Source organism: Porites lutea, chromosome 3 (assembly GCF_958299795.1).
Source record: "Porites lutea chromosome 3, jaPorLute2.1, whole genome shotgun sequence".
Taxonomy (NCBI): Eukaryota; Metazoa; Cnidaria; class Anthozoa; order Scleractinia; family Poritidae; genus Porites; species Porites lutea.
In genome coordinates this window covers 5,060,007-5,074,857 of record NC_133203.1, presented here as the reverse complement: position 1 = coordinate 5,074,857, position 14,851 = coordinate 5,060,007, and the positions used below count along the sequence as shown (strand labels likewise).

Sequence of the window (14,851 nt, the reverse complement as noted above, 5' to 3'; positions counted from 1 at the left end):
TTTATATGATTTGTATTTAACTCTATTGTTTACTATTACAATATTAATCGAGAATTTTTCTGTATTAGCTTTCCTTCGCTATGACCAATCAAATGGCAGAGTTTTGTGGCAGATGTCCAGAATCTTTATTAACACTGCACGAAAACGAGGCTGTTTGTACGCGGCGCGTACTGTAATTAACTTGACTGATCCCATCGTAGTCTCTAAGCATTATTCGTTTGGCATATCTCCTATTTTATGGCGCCGCCACTGCAAAGGTACACTCCGCAAACTCTTGACACTTTAAATGCTACAATATGACATTTTTCAGTCGCCGCACTTTAAACGTTTGCGTGAACTAAGTTTGCCATGTTAACCTCTAGTTTTGGTTCTTCTTTGCTTTAAGATCGCCTGAGCTTTTCTCAGGCGGATTCTACGCTAATACAGTGCTGTAGTCATGACGGAGATAGGAAACTTGGTTTATATTTCCTTCATACTATTCTTACGTTTCTTGGTCAATTACTCCTCGGCTGTAGATGTTGGTAAGTCAAAATTGTCTGGTCTATAATCGCCAGTATTTTACATTTGCTTGGCAGCGTTTTTTAATTTTTATAACATGTTATGGCAGGGTATTTCCTTGCTACCCTCACTGGCTCTATAACGCACATTTAGTCAACAACATGTCATCTACTAAAAGAAAAGACGGCCGCTTGAGAATGAAGAATTCCCGCCGAATGTCAAGGGTATAAAAAGGGCAAGAATTGCCGCACCATTAACAGCGTCCTTCTTTAACCCAACATAAAAACCGCCGTTTGTTTGTTGTAATTTAGCAAAATTTTCGTTTAAAAAACTAAGAGCAAAAAGTTACAAGTATGAGTTTTCTTTGGCAACGACCCGATAAAAGCTTTTTTCCATAATTACTCCACAAAATGGCTTCAAAAAAATTAAACGCAGAATTTTTGTTTTTCTTTCAAAGCCGCACACCAGCAGAGATCTAATTTATCTGTTTTTAAGTTACTTAGCCTGAGAAATTGTATATTTTTGATAGATAATGAATTTGCATTTCGAGAGAAGTACCTTGTTTTAGTATGCGTGGATGCTCGCCTACCAGCGGATGACATTTTTAAAATGCATCACATATAATTTGGGTTTTGTAATAAAGCGTTGTAATTATTGTTTTCTTAAATACAGGACTCAACTAAAATGAACATCAAGCCAGCCATTCATAATCCCTTATATGTCGGTTAAATCTTGAAAATTCTAGAAATCCAAGACAAAGGCAAGAAATGCCTTAACCTCTTTTGATAAACCCGCTAATTGTACCAAACTAACTGTTGGGCCTTTTCACACCATTTTAACACGAAAAAATATATTCGTCTTTTAACAAAAGTATTTGTTATCAGGAAGGAAAAAACATGTCACTCTATTTTTCTTTATTTTTGCAATTTATATGAAACCGAAATTTCTGGATCACTAGCATCCCAGACGGCTAAAGTTCTTTCAAAACATCTGCGGAGTCTAATGAATAACAGGTCGAGGACTTCAACTACGTAATTTCGTTTTATCTGAAGATATACTAGTTTGTCCCAGCATAATCGTCAAGTGCTTTTCGACTATTAATTTCAAAATTCCTCTTAGAAATTTTTACCTAAAATGGCGACTCTCCAATAGGAATCAGTATGTGAGTTAGATTATAAGAGTATTTATCTCTAAAAAATAAGAAGAACCTCTGAAAACAACCTAGATACCTCTGCCAACAGCAAGCGATTCACAGAAAAAAAAACATCGCAGCACTCTACTTTTTGTTTGAATTCAACCCTACTGAATATCATTACTAATTTTCGACTTTGTTTTTAATCTTTTCCTTTTTAATCTCTTCCTTCCTTGTAGAAAATCTCAAAATTGGTTGCTTCAAAGACTCGCCCTCAAACAGACATTTCCGCATTTCGCCTGGGGATTACAAGACTTGGAGCTTAACACCATATGTCTGCGTAAAACTTTGTGGAAGTTTGAGATACAAATTTGCTGCCCTACAAAATGGTAATTTGTGTTTCTGCGCCGATAATTTTAATGTTTCGCAAGAGGCAAGCGTGGATTGCACTTCGAACTGCACAGGAGACATAAGATATTCGTGTGGTGGAACATGGGCTAATTCAGTATACAATTCTACCTCGTACGGGAAAAAGCTCGTTATAAACCACTTCGGTCCGTTGAGGATTTTTGAGTGGGTAAATATGTCCGCTGTTTTAATGAATGATAGTGCTCTAGGATTAAAAGTATCGTTTAATATTGGAGATGAAAATGGTGACTCTCCCGGAGACAGCGCAGTTTTTAATTTCAAGGCGTCGTTTTGGGGGAGAATAAATGTTAAAGCTCGACTGCTGAACATTGGCCCTGAGTTGGGTTATAGCCACCGAGAGTTGTACATCCATGCTATCCCAGGGCGAGCGGAATTAAATTGTCCTTCTGTGGCTCGTACGGGACATACGCTTCGCTGCGTGGCAAAGATTTACGAAGGAACGAACCTTCAGGCAACATGGACGTTTAAAAACGGAGATATCAAACACATTTTATTACCAGGTAAACCAAAACTGATATTTGCTTGGTTATTGTTAGTCTTTCATTTATTTCGTCTTTTATGTGTTGCGAAAGCGCCTCGATTTGACAAGGGACTGTCAAAGTGGTACGCTCATACTGACACTCACGACGTATTATAAGAAACAACCTTGATTAAATTGAAAGGGCATTCAAGCTGAGCATACTCGTTATTTTTTCCCTTGGATTGGTCGGCAAACCATTTAACACTCCTTTTAAACAAAAAAAGTCGAAAATTACCAGCAATACTAAAAATCAACAAACAAGACGACCGCTAAGCGGTTAACGCTCGATTCAAAATCAGATATGTTTTGTATAGGTGGCAGCCATACGATTCCGTTTTAATGTCCAAAGTCAAATAACACACAGACTCATATTATTAAAATCCGTTTCATATGTTTGGCATTTTTTTCGTTCATTTGTTGTATTTGCAAAAGGCCAATTTTGTTTAAATTATTTGACAGTTCAGATACATTGCCGGCGAACTTAACCATGGCTTATCTTCCTTTTCAAATTCAGAAAGCATGCACAGCGATAACAAAATGAATTAAAAACACAGTAGCCTCATTTCATACAGACTTTGTAGTGTTATTCTTTATCTTGTTAAAACCCTTAAGCATAACAAAAGAATTGGAAATTATTTTGTACAGGTGGAAGCCGTAAACTGGTTTTTTGAGATGCAAATTCAGTGACGAAATAGGGCAATAAAGCAGCTTTGTCTTTTTGGATAACGATAGCAGCTCAAAACAAATATAACAAATATAAATAAGCAAATGAAAACTGTTTGTAGGGACTAAAGTGATATAGTGATATCAACGAATTTCTACAAGGCTCGATTAAAGCCGCTGTTCAGGAAAATGAGCCCGCACTTATCTCCCCGAAAGCTAAACAGCAGCAAGAAAATCAAAGACCACAGGCCTCCCAAACTCACTATATGTGATCGCTTGTTAAAGATTAACACAACTGGCAGTATTGCGTGATGTAACGATTTATAGGGCTCATCCGCAAACAGTTTTATTTCAAAATAAGTCGCCTTATATACCACTTATTAACCGAGAGTGAGGTCATCACAGGGAAATCTCAGATCGAGGCCTTGATGTATGGACCGGTCAATACATCAAGGCTGAGGTCTGAGATTTCCCTGTAATAACCGAGCAGAAGAGATAAATAAATTGATTATTAAAATAATGGCTTTTTAATTGTGGAACTGAGACTGCGATCAATTAAAACCAAAAACTGGTCACCTCAATGAGTTGTACACTGGTTGTAAGCTCCGTCTGCGACACCAGTACAAAGACCGGACTCAAGAGAATGGCGGAAATGGAGCATAAATCTCTGCTAAAGGCCTTTTGTTAAATGTAAGGCTAGCAAACTTAAGAAGCCTACTTGACATTTTATCTTGTCCACATTCTTGGATGAGCTTAATTTTTATATCAAAAGGTATACGTGTTCTTCAGTCACAGGAGTAAACGCAAACTGTGTAGATGCCCCACTGTTAATGTATCGTTCTGGGGAGTACCTGTAACTGGAATGTTCTTGGCCAATTTTTCTTCCAGGGAGCAGAAATGTTGATTCATTTTTATCAATATTTCTCAAACTCGTTGATGATTCATAAAAAAAAATACAAAGGAAATTTAAGGTTAATGAGTGTTTAGAAATCAAATGAAAAACTGCTCATTTTTGCATCCTTAATTTCTCCCTCTAAAATCATTTTGTTTGAGAAGTAATATCAAGCATTCAACACAGTGTTTCATCAACAGGTGAAATACCTCGACGTTCGTCATAAAAACTCCGCTGCGCGTCGTATTTTTAACTCTCTTCTCGGTGTTTCATCTGGTGATGAAACACTGTCTCATTCTTGACTGATATTACACAATTGACACCCACAAAAAAGCTCACTTATCAATGTTGTCTTAGTAGTTCGACCCTAGCGAAAAATTTCTCTTACATCACCAAGAATGTAATTGTTTCATGTCATTCCATTGTCTCATTTTCATTTTCATTCTCATTCTCTCCCCAGATCCCCTGTACGTGCGTGCTGGCCCGGCCGTACCTCAATGGAGTTTATCCGGATTAGCTTCCTCATATAACACAGGAGTGTTTTTGCTTCCCAATTCCCAGTTTACCTCCGAGGCAAGGGTTTTAGCTCTGGAAATCTACGGACACACAGCAGGGGACATCAAAGTTTTTGTGAGTGATTTTCAGTTATTTATAACAAAAGAAACTTTCCATTACTAGTTAGATGCAGGCCTTCGCCGCTGTTTTTTGGTAAATAAAAAAGGGTTTGTACAAATAGTAAACGTGATTCCATGAAATGGTAAACAACCCTTACGCTGTTTACAATCAAGTGACTATCAAACATAACTCTCCCATTTTCCCCTTCTTTTTACTATTCTAGATCATGAGACCGATCTGTAACACGCCCACCCAATACTTCTGTCTATCAAACAAGTCATGTTCTCGGCAACCTTGCCCTACCTACCCTTCCTACACCTGCTCATCTCCCAGCATCCTCTGCGCTTCCAAGTCCTGCTGTAACCAGCCTCCGAGTGAAAACTGCTCTCAGCTGTTCTCCCCAACAAATCTCTCGGCTGATTCGTTAATCATAGCAGCTTACATCGGAGTGTTGGCGATCCAAACAGGTTACAACCTTTATGTACTTCCCAAGGATCAGAAAGTGAACGTTTTGCCTGGAGATATGATAGCTTGGGGACAGACAGCAAATGGAAAAATTGCGCAAAAATCGGGGGGAGGCACGGTGTATCACTTTTCAGCATTGGATGCGCAGACACTTCAAACTGGAACAAATGTGTCGGTCAACCAATCACAATTGATTATAAACTTGACGTACCTGGTCAACATCATTGGATCTCAGGCTGCTATGTTCGAATTCAGCCATCAATTTAACTCGTCTGGGATGTACTGGGCCCAAGTCAAAATTAATGATACTTTCGGAAATGCTTTGGCGCCAATAGTTAGACCATTCCAAATACAGGATCCTCTTTCGAAAATAAAAGTTGTCTACCGACCAGGATTTTCCTTTTTTGGCGCTAAGGTAAACGAAGAAATTGAACTAATTGTTAATATCACCTCTAACGAGAATATAACGGTATCTTGGACCCTTGTTAACTCCAGTGGGTTAATAAGACATGAAACTTTATTAAGTGAAGACAGCAGTTTTGTTGTCGACAGGCTTAACCAGACGTTTCCAAGCTTAGGAACGTACGTTTTTTTGGTCGAGGCTGCCAATAACGTCAGCGTTATAAACAGTACAGTGTTGGTCCACGTTCAAGACGCTCTAACTGATCTTGTTGCCTTTGTGATTTCGGACAAAGTCTTTCTTGGTGCCTTGACAGAGCTGAATGTGTCGGTGAGCGGGTCCAATGCCAAGTTCAAATGGGACTTCGGCGACGGTTCCAGGACGAATTACATTTCAAACACAACTGTCTTTCATCGTTTCTCTGAGACAGGACTTTTAAACGTCTCTGTAATTGCTAATAACCTGGCATACACAGAGAGAACCTGGCAAACTGTTCACGTGCTAAACCCTCTAAGTATATCTGTTCCATCAAAGGGTGAGGTCGGCGTGGCCATAAACGCGTCTTGTACATTAATTGGATCCTTTCCGCCAGACCAGTATTACTACTGGGATTACGGCGATGGCAGCACAGAGGAGGGTCTTAACAAAGTCCAGGTGACTCACAATTACTCTAACGGAGGAACCTACACAATTTCAGTCAAGCTAAGAAGTGAGGTAAATGTAAACGCGAGCTCGAAGATTCTTGTGCTAGAGCCAGTCTCGGGTCTAAAGATTAACAACATCACTGGAATAGAACTCTTTGATAACAAGACTTTCACAGCCCACACAAAAACAGGAAACAATTTAACATATGAATGGTACTTGTATAGTAACAATAGCATGATTATCATGGTTTGCACAGATAACAACAACAACAACAACATCAACAGTCAATCGATCGAACTCTCTTTCAATTCAACAGGAGTATACACTGTAAGTGTAAACGTCTCAAACTCCGTTTCCTTTGGATTTGCCTCGATAACTTTCCCTGTTCAAGAGCGCATTTTGGGACTGAGTATAACCGCTTTCCCGAATCCTGCTCCGTCTAATTCCACAATAACTTTTAACATCACAAAGGGTACCGGAAGTGACGTCAGATATCGTCTTGATTTCGGTGACGGATTTATCGCACGGGATTTTCCGCCGAACTATCTTTTCAATCGGACATTTGTTTCCGGTCGATGGCAAATCATCTTGACTGCTGAGAACGCTGTCAATCAAGTGATTGTTTTTTACAACGTGACGGTGCAAGATCCTTTACAAAACATAACTGTAGGTATCGTTGCTGAATCCGAATTTCAGGGACAAAAACTTGTGGCAGTTGGAACAGACACGATTTTTTACAGCAAAGTATGCGTGGGTACTGAAGTATCTTTCCGGTGGAATTTTGGAGATGGAAGCACCATTCGTACCTATAAAGGCTCAAAACTGCTAACAGGAGAGAGTAATAACTCCGTCGCACACTCGTTTGCGAGCACAGGCCAGTTTAACATCACTATACAAGCTTATAACGTAATCAGTCAGCTCAAAGCCTGGGTTACAGTGCATGCGCAGGAAAGAATCGAAGGGTTTAAATTGGAAGTTAGTGATCATGCGAGTCCTGGGAACCCGATAACGTTTCACTTTTCGCAAACTAAAGGAAGCAATGTAAGCTATATAATCAACTTTGGTGACGGGGCACCAGGACAAGTCATCACTTCAAATTCCTTGGTTAAGGCTTATAATAGTGAAGGTGTGTTCAATGTCACAGTTAAGGCAGCCAATCAACTAAGCTTCCAGAATGTGATAAAAACAATTTCAGTGCAGCGTCTGATTCAAGGCCTCGCTTTCGTGCATCCAATCGCTGCTGCTGAAATTGGTTTATCTTCAGTTATTTCATGGAGTATCAGTGACGGCAGTGACGTAAAATTTGAAATCAACTATGGTGACGGAAGCGCACCTCATGTTCTGGACGCCGTCGATGCCGGAACGAACGTCACCGTACGTCACAACTACACGTCATGGGGTGCGTATATAGTCCAAATCACTGCGTACAACTTAGTGGGGCCCAATAGCACAATTACAGGAAGGGCCATGGTAGATGAAGCCATTGAGGGTCTCTCAGCGCACGCCAAACAAAGTACAATACAATTGTACCAAAGTGTGGTTATCCTTGCGTCAGTTCTGAAAGGGAGTCGTGTAACTTATGAGTTTCAATTTGCTGATGGTTCAAATGACGTACAAACATCAAATAACACTGTTTCTCATCAGTATAGGAAACACGGCCAGTTTAATGTTACAGTCACCGCTAGGAATTCTATAACTGCTTTGAAAACAACGCAGCTTAATGAGACAATCACGGTAGAGAAGCCAAACACGCCGCTGGAGATTCGTGGGCTCAATGTATCCTGCAAAGCTACCACTCCTGGGAATGCAAGCAAAATTCTCATCACCTTTGATTATGGTTTCTTATTCAAGTGCCTGGTTGACTTTGGCGACGGGACCAATGAAACGTTTAAGGACGAAAATCTAGGAAATCCTGTATTACATACTTACAGTGAAGTGGGTAGTTTTGATGTGACTGCACACTGTGACAATCCGTTAGGAGGTGACGTCGTCCATACAATAGCACGGGTAGACGAATTTATCACTGGACTTAGATTTAAGACCGGAAGTGAAGTGATTAACACAAAATTTGGTCACGATGTTACTATTGAGTGGATCTGGGAAACGGGTACAAATATCGAGCTCGGTGTCACGCTATCAGGTCATGGTTCTATTCCAAGACAACAAACCAGTAAAACAGGCTCTGTGACGTTAAACCAATCATTATGTTCCAATCCAGGAAAATACGTCGTCAACATTGAGCTGTCGAACTCCGTCACGTCTCCACAAAGCTTGCAGGCTACAGTCACCTTTTTGGAGGAAATATCTGACTTAAAGGTCTGGTATAATCCAGTAGTCAGAACCGGTAGTAAAGTCCCGATCATTGTCTCCGTTGAATCAGGATTAGATGTTAAAGTTCTTTGGAAATATGGTGATGGGGTTGATAACACCCGGAAAACCAAAGGCTTTGGAAAGCAGACGTTTGTATCAAGTCATGTATATAATACACAAGGAAATTATGAACTAGAGGTTGAGGCCTCTAACAAAAATTCTTCTAACAAAACTAAACGTACCGTAACAATTCTAGGTGCCGTTAAAGGATTTTCATTCCATCAGCAATATAAGGCAGTTTGGCCGTCGAGGAACATGACTTTCCAATTTAATAGAGAATCGTTGCTTCCAGAGCTTCTCAACACAACATACTGCATCTATTTTGGAAATGGCGAGAAATCAATGGACATACTGGTTGAGCCTGCGCAAACGCAGTTTAGTTATAACTACTCTTACTCCGCACCGGGGTGTTACAATGCTAAGCTGATTATACGGAATTTTGTGAGTCGTGTCGAGTTATCGGCACCTGTTGAAATCGTACAGCCAATCAGAAACGCCAAACTCAAAGCCTTGAATTCGAAATACTCGGCTCGTCCGGGAACTGTGGGTGGAGGCTCAACTCGGAACACCTTCCCGTTTGAGTACCCAGTATCCTTTGCGATTTCGCAAGACACGGGAACATGCTTGAGGTATGATTGGTCATACGGGGATTTCCATGAATCGCAAAACGTCACTGAAGCTGTTACTACGCATGCCTATCCACTGCCTGGGAATTACAATATTACGGCTAAAGTTTATAACAGCTTGGGAGAGAAGATTCTGAAAGTTAAAATAACTCTACAGCATACCGTACGGGGTTTGTATTTAGCGGCCAATGCTTCAGCAAGACCCGAAGAGAGTATCACTTTTGTCGCGTTTTGTTCGAGCCTCGGAACGGATTCTCAGTTTGTTTTCAATCCTGGTGAAGGAGATAACGTTACTCTTAACCGCAAAAATTTTAAGAGCAACTCCAAACTAAAAGCGGAAAATAACCTCGACCCTAATATCAACTTGCCGTTCACTCCTTCAGATTACTACGCACAAGTTTACAGTCATAGGTACACAAGCAAGGGATTGTTCGAGGCGCAAGTGTGGGCCTGGAACGAGGCATCTCAGCAATCAGCTCGTTCTTCAGTTGCAGTAACAGATGAGCCAGTTCCAGTCCCCGCAGTGCAAGTGAGGGGAGGCCAAAAAAACTTAACGAATATCACGTCTTTTTTGTTTGGAACACGATTTTCTCTCAGCTCTAGCGTCAGGATATCAAGCAATAAAAGCTTCAAAGTCAGCTTTAAATGGGTTGTGTTTAAAGCCGATTCATATCATAGCCCTGCAGCTTCTGTTCACGTGCAACTTCCTCCGGAGACAGCGAGAGAATTGAAGTAAATAAAACGCACTTTACTTGAGCAATGTAATTTTATTTGTAATTGCAGTAATGGTAATGGTAATCGTAATCGTAATTGCAATCGTAATCGTAATCGTAATTGTAATTGCAATGGTAATCGTAATCTTAATCGTAATCGTAATTGCAATCGTAATCGTAATCGTAATTGTAATTGCAATGGTAATGGTAATCGTAATTGCAACCGTAATCGTAATCGTAATTGTAATTGCAATGGTAATGGCAGTGGTAATCGTAATCGTAATTGTAACAACCCACGTTTGATATATTAAAATTCCAACACGACTCCGAGGCTTTAGCGACAAAATTGCAAATTTTTCACGATTCCATTGTGTCGCAATTACCAGAAGAAAGAAAACCAAACCAAATGTAGAAAAATGACCAGAAAGCCTCATAATCATGTTAAAAATTTACTATATCGAACGTGGGATTTTGTAGTGGAGACGAGACCACCATTTCTAGGCGTTCAACCGAGCCACGCGAAGGTCTAGTCGTCGAAGGTCAAAGTCAGTACCCTCAGTTCTCAAATAGCAAGCAAACATAGTATTAGCTTTTCTTTTTAACCCCAAGAGTTTCAAAACCGATACCTTATGGAAAATGAACAAATAATAATAATTCCGTAGTCTGATAGACTTTCTCAGTTTCACTACGAAGAAGAAATTGCTAAGACCATACAGTTCTCGTTTTAACTGATAATGGAGCTTTCAAAACGGCTTTCCTTTGTTTAATTTATTTCACTGCTCGAAATAGATGATAAAATAGCATCTTTTTGAAATCAGCATATCAGATCAAGAGCCCCTGGGAAGGGGGTTGGGTACATTTTGCTTTTTGCCAAACTTCACTGATAAATTGTTTAAAAGACTCTTTTCTTAAGTAGAAAATGATCGGTTTTGAGGTAGAGTCCCGGCTTTGATGCACTCGAAAACGTTTATAAGGAGAATTTTTTTTTCATCTTTGCAGTCTGTCTTCTGATATTATCACGGACCAGTCCTCAATTTCGATTCCCGCGTTCGGCCTGGACCCCGGCGATTACATCTTCCAGCTCACTGTCTCAATATCCGACGTCGGTGTAAATAACGCTGACTACACCTTCGTTAGCATCGCAGACTCAGACATCGAAGCCCGCATTGCCGGTGGAGATTTCAGGTCACATGACTGGGGCCAATGGCTCGTATTGGATGCAACCAAATCGATCGACCCACTATCGCCAAAAGACGACAACTTGAATCACGCTTGGTTTTGCAACATTACCAAAAATGATGCTGATATGATTACACCGGGTTCTGATTGTTTTGGAAATGGAGAAAATCAAGTTGAATTCGAAGGCAAAGTCTTCAAAATTGCACCGAGAAGCCTTATAGAGGCTACAACTTATGCGTTCACTGTAAACGTCAGTTCATCCAGCACCAGCCGCTGGTCAACAGCAACGCAAGAGGTGAAAGTGTTGATCGGGAACCCGCCAGATATCAAAATACGGTAAACTATGACAGAAACCCCATTATAAAAAACAAAACTATATTTTAAAAGGTCCTCAATAACTTTAGATCATTATAGAGGCAAAAGGCCACGATAATACCAAAGCGAGCAACTTCCATGTACGCTAGTCACGGTGTTTTCAGCAAACCAGCCGCAAATGCTAAAGACCTACAAATAGTACATTTTGACCTTTCAACAACGATATTTAATTCTTCAAATGCGTTTATAGACGAAGGGGCGCTTCAGTTCCTCGGGAATACATTTACTCTAAAAATAAACCGCTCCGTGAAAAGGTTACATGAGAGTGACATAGGAGTTACTCTCTCTGGATCATGGTCTCCTGATAGGGGCTGTATTTATTACAATGATGTACTTATGATCATATTTTTAGTACTCTGAAAGAAAATACTGTGAATACTTAATGCAACTATGATGGAATTTACAGAGAAGGTTATTTTTCTTGATTTATTCCAATTCTAGTTGTGAGTCCAATTGTGGAACATACCTAAATCCTTCCAGGAGAATTATCCTCACGACCACATGTCTCAACTGTGATGGCATCAACCAAATCAATTATAACTGGTCAGCAGAGGACGTAGAAACATCTGTACCTTTCTCGATATGGCCCGACCGAGCCCTCACGCCACGAGACTCACAGAATGCGGTCATCCTTGGGAATACATTTGACAGTGGTGCTTCGTACAAGATCCGAGTCATGGCCTCCAGATCCAACGCAGGTTAAGCATGCACAAATACATTGTTCAATTCTTATAAAAGAGTATCTTAGTAACTTAGAAATGAAGCATTTTTTGGCCAGGGTCTTGGTGTTGCCGATGAAGCGTTCACGAAAAATTGAAACTATAGAATAATATCTTCAACATAACAAATTCGGAACGAACAGTAGTTTCGTTTACGCCAAGGAACAGCCTGCATTCTTAAAGCAAGCTTACGGCTAATACTGTAATAATCCTGTCCCCTCTGATAATAGTACTCGCACTTTCAATAACTTTTCAAAATTAGTCATTTGCTATGGGAGGCAATTAATGTTTAGTTTTTCCAAACTTTTGCCGGATACTAAAAAAATAATCATATACTCTTCCAGAAGTCCAAGGATTCGCCGAATATATCATCCAAACCAATAATCCACCTAAAGATGGCTCGTGTGAAGTCAAACCCATTACTGGCGAGGAGCTCAAAACAAGATTTAGGTTTTCTTGTAGCGGCTGGCAAGATGATCACGAACCGCTGACCTATGAGATGTTTTACTCTTACCAACGTGACAGCAAAGACCCAAGCTCCTCCCAAAATGGCGTACTGTTCTTTCTTGGTCCTTCTGTAGAATCAGCTGAGTTTTTATTTCCAGCCGGCAAAGAAGAGGACAGACACTTCATTGATGTCGTGGTGAAAATTAAAGACGCATATGGGGAGTTTGTGCAACACAACCTAACAATAAAAGTAACAATTCCTTCGTAATGATTAGTGATTTAATATTAGCGACCACAGATTCAGCTTTGACGGGTACCACTGAGAGCCTTCAACGGGCTTTAGGAAACTAGGGAAAGAGACCATTTATTTTGGGGGGAACAAGGGGCATATTTTGAAATAACTATTAAGGGACAAGAGAACTGTTGAGGTTTTTAGAGAACAAGGAAAACGGGTATACATTAAGGTCTCTTAAAAGACCCCGAACACACATGAACCGACCAAAGTTTTTTTGTGTTTGAAAACTTGATTGCACTCTGTTGAGTGTGATTTGGTAAGGTGTTCACCAAGAAGATCGGAGAGTTTCGTATGTTTTCTAGAAAGCTGTAATTGTGTTGAAACGATGAGGCTAAGTTCAGTGATTTTTACCACTCTGAAGTTCAAGGTGTCTGGATATCAAATGGATCTGTTACAATACTTGATTGTTTCATATTCTTCTCAAATTGATGAAGTCTTTTTAAAGAAATCACGTTACGGCGATAAGGATAACATTTCCGGGCTCCTTCACCCATTTTTTTTTCCGTTTTTTTCTCGACACTGCTCTCTAATTAGAATGTCATGAATTTGAGAAAGTACGTAGAAATTGATTAAATTTTGTTCTCCTTCTTGTTATTCTTTTCAGGTAAAACCGAGGAATGTGAGTCTAAAAGAACTGAAAAGCGAGATACTTGAACAAGGAAACCAAATCGAAAAGGCAGTAGACTTAGGAGCAGATATCGTCGCCGTACAACTCATAAACGTTATCAGTAACATACTCAACAGTAAAAATGACACCAGTAGCAATTTCCTGGCAGAAAACCAACAGGCAAGTTTACAACAGGAACGAGGAACGGGGTATCTCCATATTTAATTCGTATATAGGTAATCTGGTATTTGGGTCCTTCGTTAGACTATCCACATCACAGCTCATAAGTAGCTACTGTAGCTGTAATTATAGATAATGCCATATTAGTTAGTAATGAGTTCCTAAGCCTGCTTGGAGAGTCTCTTTCGGTGTAGTCATAGCCTGCGTAGCTCGCGAGATTGTCGTGCCCGGGGTACTTTCTTGGCTGCGGAGCATCTTCACGCGGCTCCGCCGCCAAAAAACTACAGCACTCGCTGCTTATCCCACCAGCTGCGCAGGCTAGCGTCGTCATGGCTCACGGTAGGGTCCAGCTTTAGCCTGGTCGCGAGCTCGACCGTGCTGAAAGATGGACGCGGCACTCTAGAAAGGTGGCCGCGTAATAGAGGAATTTAATTACCGGCCTCATAATTGAGGGTGTGGCGCTGCAATCAAAACCGCAGGAATCATCTGAACTCGATAACCGTTTATTTTCAGCTTCGTCTAAAGATGATCCAGTACTTGGCCAACTTTCAACCTCAAAACCTTGGAGACCTGTTAATGGGGTCCCAGACTCTCCAGGCTGCGACTGGAGTTGTCAAGGAGATAACAGTAGAGGCGCAGGTAATAGAAATGAGCCAAAATGTTTAGCTTTCGTTAACGTTAATGCTTAGGTATTGACTGGGTGGACTGCGGTAAAACAGAATGAGAGACCTAGGAGAACGTCACCGTTATATAGATTTAGCCAAAGCCAAACGTGAAACTCTTATGAAGTAAAGTTTTGTGAACCTGCGACCACTTGAATGCGATAACTGGTCAGCGGAGACCTTTAAAAAACTCATCACCTCAATAAATTGTACACAGTCATTTCAGACTGGTCAGCGGTTACCCAATTTTGACAGCTGTCAATTGATCTTAAAATGTATGTCCATTATCAACTTAAACAGAAATACGTTAGAATTTAAGCAGTGCCTTTTTATAAGCGTGAACGTAGAAACTTTTATAATAATGAGGGCATCCAAATCTTGCTGTTTTAACAAAATTGCACATAGATAAAAAGGCACCA

The 14,851-nt window shown here is 40.3% G+C and overlaps 1 protein-coding gene across 1 annotated transcript in view; it reads left to right on the top strand.

The window, feature by feature from the left end:
• Positions 1 to 14,851, top strand: part of LOC140929903 (polycystin-1-like) — a 39,874-nt gene that overhangs the window by 11,320 nt on the left and 13,703 nt on the right. The window contains exons 4-11 of the mRNA XM_073379597.1: positions 1,870 to 2,559; positions 4,595 to 4,764; positions 4,973 to 9,987; positions 10,968 to 11,483; positions 11,964 to 12,220; positions 12,586 to 12,938; positions 13,588 to 13,770; positions 14,284 to 14,409. Coding sequence (XP_073235698.1) covers positions 1,870 to 2,559; positions 4,595 to 4,764; positions 4,973 to 9,987; positions 10,968 to 11,483; positions 11,964 to 12,220; positions 12,586 to 12,938; positions 13,588 to 13,770; positions 14,284 to 14,409 — 7,310 coding nt within the window. The remainder of the gene's footprint in view (positions 1 to 1,869; positions 2,560 to 4,594; positions 4,765 to 4,972; positions 9,988 to 10,967; positions 11,484 to 11,963; positions 12,221 to 12,585; positions 12,939 to 13,587; positions 13,771 to 14,283; positions 14,410 to 14,851) is intronic.